Source organism: Seriola lalandi, unplaced genomic scaffold (assembly GCF_002814215.2).
Source record: "Seriola lalandi dorsalis isolate HSWRI2012SDOR001 ecotype SW California unplaced genomic scaffold, Sedor1 jcf7180002052504, whole genome shotgun sequence".
Classification (NCBI taxonomy): domain Eukaryota; kingdom Metazoa; phylum Chordata; class Actinopteri; order Carangiformes; family Carangidae; genus Seriola; species Seriola lalandi.
Genome location: NW_019523057.1, coordinates 552,548 through 570,534, shown reverse-complemented (window position 1 = coordinate 570,534; position 17,987 = coordinate 552,548). Strand labels below are relative to the sequence as shown.

Here is a 17,987-nt window from a genome sequence, read left to right as displayed (position 1 = left end):
AACACTTATAGTCCATTGAGATCCCTTTACATTCAGACGAGAGCTGAAAAATGTAGTCAATGAAGTAGCACTCTCATAAATGAATAGAAAGTCAGGTTAATGCTCAAAAAGATTGGTAAGACTACAAAGCTATGATGGAGGACTTGTAGAATTTTTTAGTTATATACTCCTGTATAAAGCATTGCAAGGCAAAGAAATAACAAAAGTGATAGATGGGCAGAGTATCATTCATCATTCAAAAAAAACAGCAAACCATAATGTTTTTTTCCACATAAGACACATTGGAGGCAAACCGCATAAAACGTGCCAATCAGTTGGTTATGTATGAGCAATCACCACAGGCCCTTTTCATGGATTCAGCTGAACAGAAACACAATGTGACCAAGCCTTTCTATCCCAGGAAAAGCACAAGTGTTACTAATAACATTAAAAATGGGTCTGTTCTATTCAAGTGTCCCAGTAAGCCATGACAGTGAGCCAGCACGCACAATACCACAACCCTGAAACTGAAGCTGCGAAATGGAATTCAGCCATATTCAATTTTTATTTAAAGTGCTTTTCCTATGTTAAAAATGACAAAATGTCAATTATCATACATGCAGGAGAATGGAAGCAGCACTATTGGTCAAGCACCTTGTTCAAGTAAGTTTGAATTAACTTGATAGTCATCACCTGAACGCTATTCTTAACTCTGTAGCTCCGTGTCCTCAGCATCTTCTGTAAGAGATTGTACTGTACTCTTTCATCATACTGCCTTTGAGCAGTCATGTTTTTCTGTGAAAGCCACAACTCAGTGAAACATCCTACCAGACGACATAAAGATCAGTTGCTTCAATCTGAGCAGTCAAACTGAACTGACTTGATTGGCTGCAATTTGCCAATCCTTCCAGGACCTGTGCACCTCCAGGACCCTGAGGCGAGCAGGAAAGATCGTGGCTGACCCCTTATTGTGTGTAATTTGTATTATGTGTTCTGTCTTGTTTGTCTCGTTTGCTTAGTGCTGTTTCATCACTTTGTGGAAGTTTTTATTGTGACCTGCCAGGGGACTGCAGATAAAAATGTATATATTTATATACTAGCATTTTCATTGCCAATAAATACATTTTTAAATAACTAAATTAATTACTAAATAAATAAATAGGTCTTGTTCACAGCAGATATTTTGATATGTCATAGAAGAAAAAGCACAGGAGTTATAATAACGTTATTGACAGGAAGGCAGCATTTAATTTAAGATGTTCCAGTTGGCATGGCTTCCTGACACACCTGAATGAAATAAGGTCACTCATTAATATCATTAGTTGCGGGGCGTCGTGTGGCGTAGTGGTCTAAGCAGGCGCCCCATGTGTAGAGGCTACAGTCCTCGCTGCAGTTGGCTCCGGTTTGAGTCCCGCATCGGACGGCCTTTACTGCATGTCATTCCCCCTCTCTCTGCCTCCTCATTTCCTGTCTCTCTCCACTATCCTGTCCAATAAAGGCACAAAAGCCCAAAAACATATCTTTAAAAAAAAAAAATATCATTAGTTGCACCTGTGCTTTCGAGTTTGACACGTCAAAGAGTCTGCTGTGAAAAAGGCTTATTCATCTAGGGAGGGTTATTTTAGAGACGAGCACAGGGCTGGCTCTGCTTTTGTCTGCCTCTCCAAAACATCCTGTGGCTGAAATCCATAATCGATTACCAGCCAGAATACTGCAGCTGACAATAAAACAACATGCTCTAGTTGAAAAGCTGGATTTTTTTAAATATACATACACAATGTGACATAATTTTGAGTAAATGTTATCAAACGGCTTCATTATTCCCAAACTGCTGAAATACAGTTAGTTACAGTCTCAGTAACAGCAGCTTAGAGCCAAACTTAGAATCTTTCTTTTTGGGAGCACAATATGCAGGTGTGCACGCATGCACACACACAAAACAGGGAAAGAAGGTCTGTGTGTACTACTATGCCCTTCGCGTTGCAGTTCTGGCCACAGATCTGACAGGTAAAGTGGGTTACTGCAGCAGAACAGAGGCACTTATGAAAAGTTTCCTCTGCAACAAATCTGCTCCTTCTCCACCCAAACTAATTCTCTTTATGAGTAATCTGTATCAGATCTCAGTTTATCAGAGGAAGTTGTAGCAAAGATGAAGTCTGTGGTTTTATACCAACAGCTTTGAAGAAGACACTTACATATGAAAGCATGCAAATTTTTCTTATCACATCTACCTCACTCTTCTTTACTCTTCCTAAGATGTTATAATAACACTGTGTTTACATTGACCTGTTTAAGGACTACAGATCGAAAGCTACCAGCTAAATATGGTACAGTGCTAATTTCTCACATTTCTGTTGTTCTGGTGTCCTGTTGTGCATTGTCTTGTTCAATATAACTCCATAACTAAATAAACTTAATTAATCTTGATGAAGATACAGTACCTTGTCATTATAACAACAGCTTTTACCAACAATTCAGCAAGCACATTAGTAGGCTCCACATGATTTCTATAGATAATCATGTACAAGACATGGTTATTCAAAGACAGCAAGACAAGAAATTACTAAAGAAACAGAAAGTGTCACTTGAGCTTCTCACCTCTGGGTCTTCTGGGAAGATGTTGTCTACCAGGCGCTTGTACCGAGGCCTGAGTGCCCCGCAACAACCACAAACCCCTGAGGAAGACAAGACAGACCAAGGAGAGAGAGGGAGGAGAGAGAAAAACAGAGAGAGATGATCAAGTGGACTTATACAGTATGACTGACAGAAATGGAATAAAATCAAAAAGAAAGAAAAAAACTAAACAAGTCTCCTTTTGTCGTTCCTTCTCTGTCATAGCGCTATTTGTCTAGTCTGTGTAAGTTTGTGTAAATCAAAGAACACAGTGTCAAAGTATTCATGTATATCTAAGCCTTAGACATACATTAATACATTGTGGCTGATACCTTAGACTCTAAGGTATCAGCCACTTGTTCTAAAAGGTGAAGGTTAGAAACACTCCATACTGTAAGTAGGACTAAAACTGCTTATTGCTGCCAAACTTCTAAGACAGTGAAAAATAATGACTTTGCATCACAACATAGTGTATGTACACAGAGGCAGTAGTAGAAAATGAATAACCAAAAGATCATAAATTGTTAAACCGACTTGTCAGCAGGGAAAACAGCTGTAGCTAATAAAATAATAATGGGAATGCTAACAAGTTGAAATTAACAGTATTCTTGTCACTATTATCTTTAAGGCCTTATTCAAGTGGTACACTTGATATAAATGTGCACATCATTCATTTTATGAGGTGCAGCTGTGTCTAGCCTGCTGTGACAGGTAAAAATGATCAGCCAAAGTGTAGAGAAGCAAAGAATTTGCTAGGCAGCTGCTGAATACAGAAAGACAACACAGACTGCACTGAAAGAACTCTACCCATCACTTTAATTCTATCAAGACAAAAACCATTGCAAGCTTCCACAAAACTTCATAGTCAAATAACCCTGTAAGAACAGAGCTGCCAAATGTTGACCACCGTTATTAGTACTGGCATGATGCCATCATTCAAACTACTGAGTCCAAGATTAAAAACATGAAGATATGTTCATGTTTATGGAGCTTCTGGGAAACAGAAGCTTAGTCAGCACCTCCACAGTTTGTTCCTTAACTGTTGTACAATAACAGCCTTTATCTCCCCACAAAAACCCATGCTAAGTGAAGGTAATCTTGTGAAAAGACATTTGAGGAAGGCCAGATATGGAAAGAATGTGGTCACAAGACAATTACAGTCACAACAATGCCACTCAGATGATAATAGACACATAAACACAAAGGCACAGACATAAACTATCTCTCTCTTTCTCTCAGAGCAACCAAGACAGCCTTGGAGAGAAAAAGTGCAACACAGTGAAGAGTGATTTTTCTGACTTTACATTAAGGAGAAAGCAAGCTAGGCAGCCAGCAAGAGCTGGATTCTGATTGGCTGAGGGAATTCAGCAGTGGTGAGTCATAAGGGGACCCTGGGAGAACGAAGAAAAAAGCGATAGCCTAAAAATAAAAAGAACAAATGAATCTCTTAACCCCTCACACGGTTCTAAATAAGATTTATTCCTGCATTCATCAAACAAGAACATGTGAGTTTAGGTGTGACAAACGATAATGAAAAAAGTGGGTCATTTTGCCGTTAGCAGTGTAGTTGGGTTTAATGAATGACATGAGCCTGACACTTCAAACAGAGACAGGACAAATTTATTTATTTTTCAATAGACTAAAGCAAAACAATCTGGGGAAAAAAAGCTTTTCTCCCGTCCTTCCTTCCTCTCTCAATCCCAACGTCACTTTCCTTCCTTCTATTCTCCCAAAGAAAAATGTTTCATTATTCATTATTTTAGTTTGCTCTTACACAGATTGAAGCCTTATTCACTGACGTGGCACTAAAACTTCACTCAGAGCATACTGACCAGACATTAACAAGACTACCAGCCAACTCTATCTCACAATACACTGTATCCAATGCACAGTATATTCTCCCATGGCTCATGCCACCAAGACAAGATATTTAATCTTTTTAATGCATGACATGAAATGTATAAGAATCCTTTCACCAACCAGCAGTCTTGTGCCTTGTGATAGACGCACTGTTCACACTATGAGACACTCGGCCTCCTACAGAGACTAGATTATTCAAACCAGCTGTCAACTTGTAATTTTTTCTTTTTGACATATAACACAAGATTATATTCTCAGTATAATACTGACCAGTAGTGCACATTTCACACAAATGATGGAGGCAATCAGCAGCCTGACTCACCAATGTGCATAGACAGGCTGAGCTCTGCTATAACACCACTGTGCAAGACAAGCAACAACCAAGTTTCCGGTGCAATATAGTTGATTTCCCAGTGATACAGAACTATAATAAATAAAAAACAAAAACACAGCACATTTGAAACCTGAGGAACAACCACACACACACACACACACATTTCCAGCAACTTGCAGTTCAAAAAACTAACACAAATCATTATATTAGGGCTGCAACTAACAATTATTTTTCATTATTGACTAATTTGACATTTGTTAAAATTACATTTGCTAAATCATTAAATCTATAAAATGTCAAAATAAAAATCTTCTGAGCTAATGTCTTTGAATTCTTTGTTGTGTTGTTGACCAACACTATAAAGATAGATGCAAATACCCACCCCAATTCTTTTGGCATTAATGCTTAAAAATGGCTTTTCGATAAATCAATGATTCATTTTTTGCTGAACGACTTATCGATTTATCAACCAATTGTTTCAGTTCTATATTATACACTGCTTGAATGTCAATACCAGTCTATTGAGGGAAACAGAGTTTAATAAAGCATGATTTAAATGAGGAATTCCATACTTAACAAGTTTAATATTTTTGCTTGATTCACCCCCAAATTTTCAAATCTGTAATAAGGAGTGCTGTGAAAAGAACATTTCGTCCTTTGTCATACATAGGTAATTATTTCAAATACAGGGGTATGTGGACTTCACCAAGTATTAGTTGGGCGTTTGAGTACTGTAAGTATGGAGACCATCCTCTAAACCAAAAAACACGAGGCTCCGAAAGCAATAAAAATTCTCCTTCTGGGCTATGTATCCTACATTCCCTAGCCTTGTGCTATGTTATCAGTGACCTACACCTAGGAGGAGGGGAGTCAGTGCAGCCAGGATGTCCTTGAAAACCCTTTTAATAGAGTAAAAGGCATCTTTACAGTCTTAACTACTTATAGGCCCCTCTGTTCCAAGGCTTCTGTCTGCTCTCTAAAAGTTCTGCTGAACTCCACAGCAGGAGCACTGCTGGTGCCCAGGCTTATCTCTGAAAGCTGCGTGTCTATTCATAGCAGTGCTCCTCTCTCCTCCATCACTTCAAACACTAATGAGGCCTCTGCACTGCTCCCTCCCTCCTCCCCCTCCTCCCTTCTTCCTGCACCCACCCAACCTCCCTCTATCCCCTTCATTCACCCTCGCTGTACTGGCCCAAGGCCTGAGTATAGGAGTCACCACTGAATTAATGAAAATGTAGCAGGTCCCAAGTGTAGAGAGGAAAGGATGGTGGACAAAGAAAGAGTGACAGAGACACAAACAGGGAAAGAGGAAAAGATGGAGACGGAGATGGAAGTGTGATGGGGGAGGTGGATTGACTATGACTCACAGATTAGTGCTACTTATTGCATCTTCTCTGTCCAGTACAAATCTGTCCTGTCCTCTCTGTCAGCAGTACAGGAAAGATATTTTCAAGAGGAGCAGAGGGATAACACAGGGAAAGTTTTTGTAATGCTATTGGTCCAAAATATCCTTGATAATTTTAACAGCTCCTGGGATGTAGCAATTTAGATATTATTTCATACTCCTGTGGTGCACTGCATGCATGTGCACATCCACTAAAATTAGTTATAAGCAAGTTATTGTCATAGGTAATGTCCTACATTTTTTCATTTTTGACATTAAATTTGCTGTCATGGATTGCCAGCAGGTAAAACAACTTCACAACACATCTGAACGATTGGATTTCTTTGCGACAAAAGCCAATTCAGCTCATAGCAGAAAAGCACTCTCTCTCAAGAAACAGTCAGTGTTTGAAGGTGGGTTGAGGTAGCATGTCACACCCACTGGTCACTGTAACACGGTATTAATTCACATTTTCTGCTTCCAGCATGCCTCAGTCAGTTTGTGTTAAAAAAAATAAGCAGAGTTCTGGTTTCTGTAATTGTGTTGGTAATGTTAGGTTAGTGTAGAAAAAGCTAAGAGAGAGCAACAAGGTGGGTGGACAGGAATTTGGAAGACAGCGGTGAAAAGCACACATAGCAGGGGATCTCACGACATCCACCCACTCTGCATGGCAAACTGACAACACATTTAGGGGCTGGACACCGAGCTCCTCCGCGCTTCCATACACACTCACACATGAACCCAAACACAAACATGCTCACACACACTTTGAGGAGAATGAAAGTGCAGAACAATTAATTGTTGGTTGTTGGTAGACAGAACAAGATAATTAAGAGGAGGACATCTCTGCAACCTGCTGTGCCAAAGTTGGGGAACACTGGTTGTGTGATATCTACTTGTTTCACTGACTGGATGTTAAGATACATATCTATGCAGGATGAATTTAAGTATGCATATGTATACACATGCGAGGGGTCTCCACCCCTCAAATCACCACAGCAAGGAGCCAGCCAATCACCATGCTATTTTTATCCCAGTAACAATGGGTTGGTACATTAACAGATTACACTCTCCATTTCCCCCAGGATGTCAGCTTAACATTTCCACATTAGGGTGAGAGAGAGATAGAGAGAGGAGAGAAAACACAGCATTCTGAAGTGAGAAAAATAGAGGCAAACAAAAAATAGATAGCTCTGAAAGACATGTTTGTGCCAGATAATATTTAAAAAATCCTCCACACAGGTACACAGACAGTGTCAAGTGTTAACAGGACTACTGCACTGTCACACATATCAACAATCAACACAAATCAAGAGGTTCAATCTCACCACAAGATGAAGGTGCACTGACATCTGAAACAAGGGAATTTATCTACAAGACTACAATAGTTAAACGAATTACACACACACACACACACACACACACACACACACACACACACACACACACACACACACACACACACAGAAGGTAGGAGTAAGACAAGTAGTCCATCACATCTTGTAGGGTCATATCTGCATCTGCTGTCCCAAAGTTGCTCTGTTGTACCCAAAGTCACGTGGCTGACAAGACGGCGTAAATATAGTCCTGATGCCCTGCAAGAGTATTAAACATATTTTGTCTGTATGTGTGTGTGTGTGTGTGTGACAGACAGAGACAGACAGAGAAATGGGGAGACGCAACTGTCAATACACGTTCAGACCTCACCTCCAACTGGGGTCATGCACTGGTTTTACAGGCCACATTCAAAAGCACACAGACAAACATACTCAAGCAAACAGCATACACTTTTTGTAATCGTGCAGTAATCTGTTATAGGCTGCATACGTATACCTGTGCAAAATACATGACACTTCTCACAATGGTTACAAAGCATGTTGCCCTTCAGGGGCGTTATTACATAAGAAGGAGGGGGGAGACAGACCAAGTCATGCTATTTTTACATCAGCAAACAAGGAGGGACAAAACATCTTTAAACAGTGAATTCACATGGTGAAATGCAAGCACACAACAGAATCTATAAACACACAGAGAGTACAAGACAAGAGGTGAGGAGAGTGTAAGCAAATAACAAATAATGAGTGAGGCTGATTCAACAGCCAACTAATATGCACACAAGCTGTCGCTCAGTGAGTTTGGGAGAGCTGTACAGCAGATGAGGAGGGAAGGTAAGCATCATGGAGAAGAGGCTGATAGTATTAGGGAGAAATGTGAATAGTTGTCATTTTTACCCCCCTTCTCTCTGTCACGATGTGCCTTATCCTCCTAGAACATATCTTTGGGGCTATTGTCATGCATACACATTGTGCACATACTTTGCAGAGCCATATGTACAGGATATGGATTTTTTTTCAACCATCAATCCATGTATACTGAGTCAAAAATTCAAAGCATACATTCGATCCAGTTTGGCTGGCAGCAAACATGGCTGGTGTATAGCACTCTGATGTATAGAGCCAGCTGCCAACAAATCCTTGTGACACAAGACCAATCCGACACACTATGAATCACAGTCAAACAGGCACTGAAACTGGGCTATGAGGGTCTCAAGCCCAGAGCCCCATTTCCATACAGTAGCGCAACAGTGCAGCGCACAGTAATGCCAAACTGAGCTTGATCTTCCAGTGTGCAGTGTCTGTGTTGGCAATTCATTAGCCAACGAACCAAAGCCTTTGTCCATCAATAGTCTGCAAACTCAAAGCAAAGCTGCCTACATTTTTAATTAGCGCTAATCAATGAACCATATATCAACATGTCCCAGTAACACTAGAGCGACAGTAAGCGATAGCATTTCACCAAGCAGATAATCTGATGATCTGACAGAAGAGTGTCCCAAGCGTTAACTTTTAACAGCACACATGCCGCTTTTCTATAAAGCAAGAAAGAAAATTAGCAAGAAAATGAAACATCTATACTGTAAGCTCAACAACATATCACACAGACAACAACAGTTAGCTGACTATGCTATAAGTGCAGAGAACCAAACATTACCACTTCAAATATAACAGAAAAAAATAATGGGAGTAAAAATCGTGAATTACTGAAAATAAACATCTTGAAAGCGTTGTCTCCTTGTAAGCTGAAAATAAATAAATAAGCTAATACTGTATTTTAGTATCCTCATACGAGACCAAGTTCCCATAGTGTGCTTTTAGGAGAGGTTACACTGCAGTCTATCATAAGAAAGCTAGGAGGAAGCATGTTTGTAGAATGTAGGAAAACTGGCTGAACGCTGGATGCTTCACATTACTCACATGCTTGCACAGCCAAGATCAACCACCCAAATACAGAACGGAGGACTATTCTTACCGTACATCAATCGTGATGTTGGAGTTTCTCACTGCAGAAGCCTATTTCCTTAATGCAGCTTCGGTCGCTCTTACAGACACACTGTTGTGCCAAGAGGCACACACACACTGCTCACTCTGGGATAAATGCCTGCACGTGTGCTTGGAGCTCAAAGGCATATGAATGCGCACCGTGATTGGTGCAGAGCCTGGCTCGATGCAATGAATTACACACACTCTCCCTGCCGAGCAGACACAGACACACACACACACACACACACACACACACACACACACACACACACACAGACACAGACACACAAACACACACAGGCGTATACACGCGCGCACAAAAGGGGGCTGAAAGGCAACGTCAGAGAGACGCGTGCCGTGATGACCTTGGATTTTCCTGTTTGTCTTGCAACAGCGCTCCTTCTCAAGGGGGTAGTGCAGATTTCACATGCAGGCGCACATACAAACACGCCCACCTCACTTCTAATCATTTCTCTCAGTTGCAGAAAAAGAAACTGAAAGAGGAGGGAAAAGAGAATAAGAGAGAAATGTGCACTAGAGGGATAGAAAGGGAGAAGACCTCCCACCCACGCAATCTCCTTTCTCCCTCTCTCCACCCCCTGTCAGCATCACTCTTTTTCCCTCCTCTCTATCATTAATCTTCCTATGCCTCCTGTTTTACTTACTTTCAGTTTTTCCTTCTATGCTTATGCAACTTTCTGCTACATTTCCATCCATTTTCTAGGCTGCAATCAAAATGTCTGGCTCTTGTTCTTTCTTCATTTTGTCAGGATTACAAATAAACTTTTAACCCATCAGCCACAGTGGCAGGTAGAAACCACAAATACACCAGTTTTTATTCATTATTCAGTTTTTAATCAGTTACCAAAAAATTGCAGAAATGTGTGATTATATAAACCTGTTTACTGGTGGTTGCATTTTTTTAAAAAGCTGTACGACTACAAACTGTGAAATACTATCCTTTTCAAGTAAGTCAGTGTCTACTCACTTTCTTACAGGTTTAATTTTTTCTATAAACAGCCAAGCAGCTGGCTCACGTCTCGGATGGCAGTACTTCTCACCTATACAACAATGAATGCACCAACCGCAGAACTGTCAAATCAATTAATGCAGTTATCTACATTATCCAACAGCCATAACAATGACAAAGATAAAACCTGGTATGATGTTCATATAATTGGCTGTAATGCATGCATTTGCAATAACACCAGAAACCCCCAAGTGCTTTAAATGGATTTTATGTCTCCTCAACCTTTTTAGTTAATTTTAGTTTATCAACAATATGGCATGAATTTTGACCATCAGCATAACAATCGTCTTATTGGAAACATTCACGATAGTACCAGCATAAACTAAGAGCCTTAATAAAGCTTGATTTCGCAATTACCAGAAGTTTTCAGTTGTTAATGACTCAACAAGAAGAGAGTGGGTTACACCTACATCAGGACTGCTTCAGTGAATTAAAGATGGTGATGAATTCTTCTCACTTGGGCGACTAATAAAAACAGCTTCAGACATACAGTGGGGTCCAAAAGTCTGAGACCACTTTCCCATTTATGGGAAATGACACTATCGTCTACTGCATTTTAATGCAGCTTGGATCAGGCTCATAGTTAAGATACTACTGACCAGAAACTTGGTCAGGAGAAATTTATCTTTACACTTACTGTTAATTTGTTTTGTTTTTTTTCACTTGGGTTGAATTACAGGGTATCTTTGCTTAAATAATTGGTATCATGCAAAATCAATCTTTGTTTTCCTTGTTCTTGCATGCCAGCATTCCCTGTAGAGCCACACTATATGCCACAGAGAACATTTTATCAATGTAAGATTTTATGAATCAGTCAAGATTAAGGCTGAAAGCAATTAAATATGACCCAGACTAAAAATAAACGAGACTTCCCTTTAATTAGACTGATCAACAGCAACCTGTGCTAAATACCGAACACAGCCAGTGTTTCTTTCAATGGTTGTCTACTCCAATGGTCCAGTGCAAGTATCCTCAACAAACTATTAAATAAGGTCAGTCAGCTCCAACTTAAAACAAGACAGGAGGCAGTTCACAGCATATCAGAACCCAAATAGTAGTTTCCATTTGCAGCATTACAAATTTGTGTCAGATATCATGGAACCATATGTAGGAAAGCAACTTTTGAAAATCCTCTGTTCTTATGACTTAGAAACAGAGAAGCCAGAGAGAGAACAGAGGAGCTGGTGTTATCACTTACCCTTGCCAACGCGATGGTCCAGAAGGGTACGACAGTCCAGTGCCAGCCTCTGAGAGGCCGGGACATCAGGCGCAGGCAAGGGCATGGCAGGCAAACAAACACACAACAGCTCACAGGCACACACACACACACACTCAGAGACACACTACTCCTTTCACAGGCACAAAAAACTCCTAACCAAAGCCAAAAATGGACATGCAACACTGCAAGCTAAAGACTAAAAATCTCTAATCATTCAGCTGTAATTCTTTAAAAAAAAGCCCTTATCTATCAATACTCACAAAACCAACCACCTTCAGTAACATAACTGCTTGACAGATGAGCTAAATGCAAAACTGTACTCACATGCACCCGCAACTGCCCAGCTTCAATGCAATAAAACAATACACACATGCACACATATGCATACACTCGTCCTCAGTGAAGCTTCAACGGAACAGCCAGCTCAAACTTCTGTGTAAAGTTGATACCAGAACAAACTCACAAATTCACTAGGAGTCCCTGCTGAAAACCAACTTGTATGTCCCTGTCTTGAGGCTTCTTAGTAATTTCGTTAGAACATCGGCAGGTTGACCGTATTAATGAAAGAGATTAGCGATTAGTCTTTCAATAGCAGCTCTGCTCTCTGTGTGCGCCTCTCTCATTAATAAACATCTCACTGACACAATGGGCCTCACTATCCACCAGAAGTCTCTCTCTGGGCGAGAGACACAGGGAGACACAGATAGGAGGGTGGAGAGAAGCAGGGAAAGAGGGGAACCGTGGGACAGCAATTCAGTCAGTGGGCTTGAGGTTCAAGGAATGTAGCCATCAGTGGATACCAGCACTGGCAAAATGTCTGGTGAGTGATTTATTTGCAAATTCACACACTTGGCTGCACAACAGACACATGACATACATGTACTGTACATACACACCTGGGACACTCATGCAAAGTTTCTCTCACAAAATAATTTCCGTCAGCACTGATTAATTGTGGCTTTGATTAGGCAGTTCATATAACTAGCTATACTGCATTCAGCTGAGCAAGTTTTCTACACTGCCCCACATTCAACTTTTGGGGGGGTTATTATTACGTCAACAAGCAGTGCTGCAGAAGGTGTATGATAGTTGGGTGTTACTCACCTGTCATGTTGGATGCTAGTCACAAGGCGGCGTTGCTCTTCCAGGCTCACAGTGGCAGGGAGATGGGCGGCACTTTGGCCCAGAACTGAGTTTCCACTGGCGCTTCGAAAATCAGGAAAACCGCTGGATTGTCTTTGGCCTGTGGAAGTTAGTATGCCCAAGTTAGCTGTTGTGCTAACAAGTATTGCTATTACTATGGAACATGTTTGAACCTTTCACAATTGGGAAAATACCAACGTTAATGTTTGTCAGGCCAGTGACAAGCGAATGTTTATATTTATCATCTTATCACATTATCACAGCTGTCAGTAAATTAGCAATGCTAACCGTCACAGGTTTTCATATAACTTTGTTCTCTCATGATAAAGAGTTTTTCTTGATTTCGACGAGGTTTAGACTTAAACTTACGCTTGACCAAATTACACTAGGCTAACCGATATTATTGAAATGTAGACATCGTGGCGTTAAGCTATCATTCGTCTATGCTACTAATGTTCTATCGGTAGCTAACTGCTTGACTTGCTTAGCTCCTGGCTACGCTTATCTGAACAACGATAATCACTGTCAGCACCCTTTACTTACCATGAAATGAACAAAATTAAAATCCTTAAAATGTCTGGCATACGGGCAGTGAACCTCGGCCACCTTTACTAAACTTCAGCTATACCAGGACACCACACATTTAGTTACAATTCCTCCACCTCCCAGCTGTTACTGGCTAGCTGTAAATGTATGACAGCTTACTGGACAGTTAGCTTTAGTCATGTTTGAACGCATACAGACCAGACCAGACAAGCACACACACGCACGCACGCACGCACGCACGCACACACACACACACACACCGTCAGTGCTGGTTTTCTGTCTTTACATTTTGTTTACTTGATAAATATTGAATAGATAAACAAAATATCAGATAAACGTAACTGGTAGGTAAGATGTTTGACAAATTAAATGTTGTAATATTACAGCGAGTAGAGTGAATTATGATAATGTATTTTTTTAATGTTGCTATGATACCATGTGGGTTCTGTAACTCTTAAGTAGGTACTCACCTCATTACAGCTGAGCTGAAATACAGCAATTGTGGTTGTGAAAGTCTGAAAAACATTGATAGTAATATGTACATTTATGTGATATACATTAGCCACCAATTTCCATTTCATAATGATGTTTCCAAAGCATTGTTAATTGTTATATTATTATATATTATATTGCTTTCACAGGAGTAACATCACCACTTTTCCACTCCCTGTCTAACTCCACTTGAAGACATGCTTTCCCATTAATCAGCAGATGCAAAATCTGATTTATTGAAAGACTGCAATTTCCTCTCAATTCATATAAACCCAGTTCCTATGTCCTATTTTTGCAGAAAGGGAAACAGAGATAACTATGCAGACCTCTACCAGCATCTCCAGTTTGTTCAGTGATTCCAGAATGAATGAAAATTGATACCTAAAACTAAATACCAATTCACTATGATTATTAGGCCACAATAGAGGGTATCCACAATAAAAACAAATATGCACTCTGTAGACTGTATAGTTCTATAGATGAGGAAGGGGCATCCTTTTTTCCAGCTGGTGACAGCAGTGAGTCAGAAGGAATATAACTTAAATTTTTTCTTAAGACATAAAGTCTGTAAATTCTAGAGATTATTATCTTCCCTCAAAACTGTTTCATTGTAAATTTAACATAACCTAAATCTGAGCATTTTGAAGGACAGTACATCATAATTGGTGGACATGATGTGTCACATTACCTACCACCTTTTTTGAAGACTAAACTTTGTGCTTCTCAGTGGATCACTTTGCACACTAAGGCATTTACTTCCCAGGGTCTCTTAACCCCACTAAACCGTGACCCCCATTAGTCTTTTATGTTGCAGTATTGTTGTCCTCCAGTGTCTAATGCTGCCAGCATGTCTGTAACTGTTCAGAAGACAGTGTGTGACCCTTTTTGAATGGGATAGCACCACCTACAGTAGGAGAGCTATGCTGAGCTAATGATGCCTAAGATAAAGCTCATCTTGTCATCTCAATATAAACTTGGAACCGCAAGTAGCTGTATATAGTGCAAGCGTAGAAATGTGAACCTCATGAAGGCTGCCAAGTAAGGGTCGTTTCATGGATGGTTTACTGAACAGGCCAACTGGGCTCAGGTCTACAGAGCCCGGAGCCCCCAAGCCAGGGTCTCTGTGTGATGTGATTGGTATTAATATTTCTTGACAGTCAGGCTAAGAGCACTGTCAAAATCCTATTGAGATACTATATTGAAGATGTCATAATATTAAAGCCAGTTTGCACCTTCAAAAGAAGCATTTATTGCTGCAGGAGAGAAAGGACCTTTTGGCCAAGTACTGCAATCAATCTGCTATATGGCCATATGGAGGGACTGTACACAGAAGTCCAATATCTTATAGTCTTTCAATGGTTAGTTGAAAATTTGTACTTTTTTTGATGCAACATATTGTTTTCGTTGGTGAGAAATAGCAGAGTGACATGATGAAAGTGTTTCAAAACTGTTTCTACTTTTTCTACTTCTTTGTCTTTTTTTCTACTTTACCCAAAGTGACCTGTACATGTTGTCACTTTGAAGAACTTTGTGCAACAGCCAACAAAAGCCAGTGTGCACTCACAGTCCAACTATAGTCTTACGCCACACACCAATGCTTACACAGAGCATTTGTGATACACACAGACCGACAAATGGATCTCTGTGTCCGGCACAAGTGAAATGTTTGGCAAGCATGTAGGCTGTAGGGTCAGTTTTGTTGCTGATTTGGCTCAAGTACATATGAGAATCAGCTGATTAGTAGACAGCCAAAGCAGTTAACCTTAATACTAATTAGCTCCTGGGGTTTTGCCCTGAGTGGACTAAACCATCCCAACTCTTCCTTCAGGTGGACACAAGTTCACAGGCACTCCAAATTTAGTCACTAAATAAAATTACAGATTAATGAACACTCATGTAATTCTCTTCCTGATTTATTTATTCTCCTTTATTGTCACTAGTAACAGTGACAGCTGATTAAACATATTCAAAGGAGCTTTGTTGCATGCTTGACAAGTGCCAGTGAGCTATGCTGATGTGGTAGCAGTTATAGTAGAACTAATTGCCTTAGACCTGGCGGCTATTTTTAGACGTCCAGTCATCAGCAAGAAAGGTCTGAGCTATGCAGTCGATGGGACAGATGGGAACTCATTAGATCAGTCTAAGGGGCTTTGTGCGTTGCCTGGACACAATTAGCAAAGCAAGACTCAAAAACTTTAACCAGCTTACAACCATAGGTACCACAGGCCTGCTCATGCTGTCAACCCAATAAGTAATCATCAATTCTGAGGTCTGCTTCACTACACCTGTTGTTCTTGCTGTTTTTGTGTTGGTCTGTGTAATTCCTTCTCCTGTTACTTTAACCTGTTGATGCACTGTACAATTCATCTTGATGTTGTGCATATTTCATGTTTAAAACAGCAAATAAAAATGTATTATCTATTAATGTGCAAATTCTTAACAAAAAGCTCATATTGTGATGAATAATTTAAGTTAGAATAACAGGCATCTCAGTGTGCCAGCAAATGTCAAGACAATTGTATGGCACATCATGCTAATAAATTACAATACAATAATATTTAACAAAGCTTCTAACTTATCAGGGCACTTATGTAAACTGCTTATAGAATAGCCTTTGCTTTGCATAACATTAACCAGCCTGACATTCCTAATACAACCACACAAAATAAAGACACAATATGGATACAAAGAATTGTATCGCTGTATCACTGTTTTCAAGTGAATAAGAAGAACCTATAGATCTATGCTAACCTTTCAGTCAATTAATCAGTCAGCCAGTCACTGGATCTTTCAGGCTGTCTTCACGTAAAAATGTCTAGCCTTGACAAATTTTCTTCACAGAGAAGGGAAAAAAAGTTGCTGCATTGAAATTTTTTTTAGACTGAGTGTGTATGTATTAAATGTTTTCTTCTGCAGCTCAGTGAAGTAATATTAGTAAAAGAAAACTGAAAGCCTAGTTTGTGACCCTCTTTTTATTGCTAGAACATAGAGAGAAATGATTGCCCCATTGGACTATAGTTGTGTTATGCATGTGTTTGAATTTATGGAAAATAACATTTGAATTGAAAATCAGTGAACCTATCCCTCAGGTGCAATAATTTAAGTTGCCTTCATCAGATTAAAATGCCACTTGTGGTTCTGAATCCAAAAGCTCACACAGTATCTTCCAGTTGTATGAAACACAGTAAAACATAAAAAAATGCATTTATTTTTCAGGAAGGAATCAACAGTTATTGTTGGTCAGATAGATGTGTAATAGCCCTGTAAGCCATCTTAGAATCACGGGACTCAAAGTAAAGGCAATTTCACTGGGGTCTGTTTGCTGTTGAATCACCTCAGGGTGCTGTTACCAGGTGGGGGAGGATTCAGCTTCTGTGCTCTCACAGGCAGCCTGGATTTGTAGGCCTTTTAGGTAACATTTTTCGGTGTACACAGCCTGAAAGAAACTTGTCACCCCTGTGTCCCTAATTGCAGATAAACACTCACATAACCAGGAGCATGAAGGCCATGCAGAGCAAGCACTTCTTCTGTATTTATTTTTATAATGACAATAGAATGGGATTAGAGTGAATGAAAAAAAGAAAATGTATATTGGATGAAAGAGAGAGCATATGAAAAGAGACTGCTCATAATGCTATTTAATTCAAGTGTCAACCCTGCTTTTAAAAGGTTTGGTTGACTTGGCCAGAGGGTGAGAGCACTGCATTTAACTTGGCGCCAATGACCTCAGCTTTGCAGGTCAGTGAGAGTGGCTGCTGACTAACTAATCCTCTTTGCACTCCTCACTCCTGCAGGTCTGATTTGTGGCAGTTGTTGTCTTCATTTCAAAACAGTCCAGGTGGTGGCCTACAACCCTGCCAGAAGGACTCCACACACCTTGGCTGGACCTTCTCCTCATCAGTTTTGGATTCTGCTTAACAGCGGGGACTACTACTTTCATTTTCCCATTTATGGATTATAGCGTCATTTTCAGATTCATGAATAATTCCTGTGCAACAGAATCAGCAAAAATGGAGTATGACGAACTGGTTGAATATGTCCTATGGCAAAAGCTGGACATGAGGAGT

The 17,987-nt window shown here is 40.1% G+C and overlaps 1 protein-coding gene across 4 annotated transcripts in view; it reads right to left on the bottom strand.

The window, feature by feature from the left end:
* LOC111650569 (protein EFR3 homolog B) overlaps positions 1–13,597 on the bottom strand; it is a 30,699-nt gene extending 17,102 nt beyond the window's left edge. The window contains exons 1-3 of one of the 4 annotated variants that reach the window (XM_023400473.2): positions 13,426–13,597; positions 12,844–12,982; positions 2,578–2,654 (exon numbers count right to left, since the gene is read on the bottom strand). In XM_023400473.2, coding sequence (XP_023256241.1) covers positions 2,578–2,654; positions 12,844–12,850 — 84 coding nt within the window. In that variant the 5' untranslated portion in view covers positions 12,851–12,982; positions 13,426–13,597. Of the gene's footprint in view, positions 1–2,577; positions 2,655–9,211; positions 9,292–9,479; positions 9,780–11,718; positions 11,846–12,843; positions 12,983–13,425 lie in introns of those variants that run through there. The other 3 variants (XM_023400472.2, XM_023400474.2, XM_087172383.1) reach the window with 3 other exon arrangements.
* Positions 13,598–17,987: the final 4,390 nt, after the last annotated feature.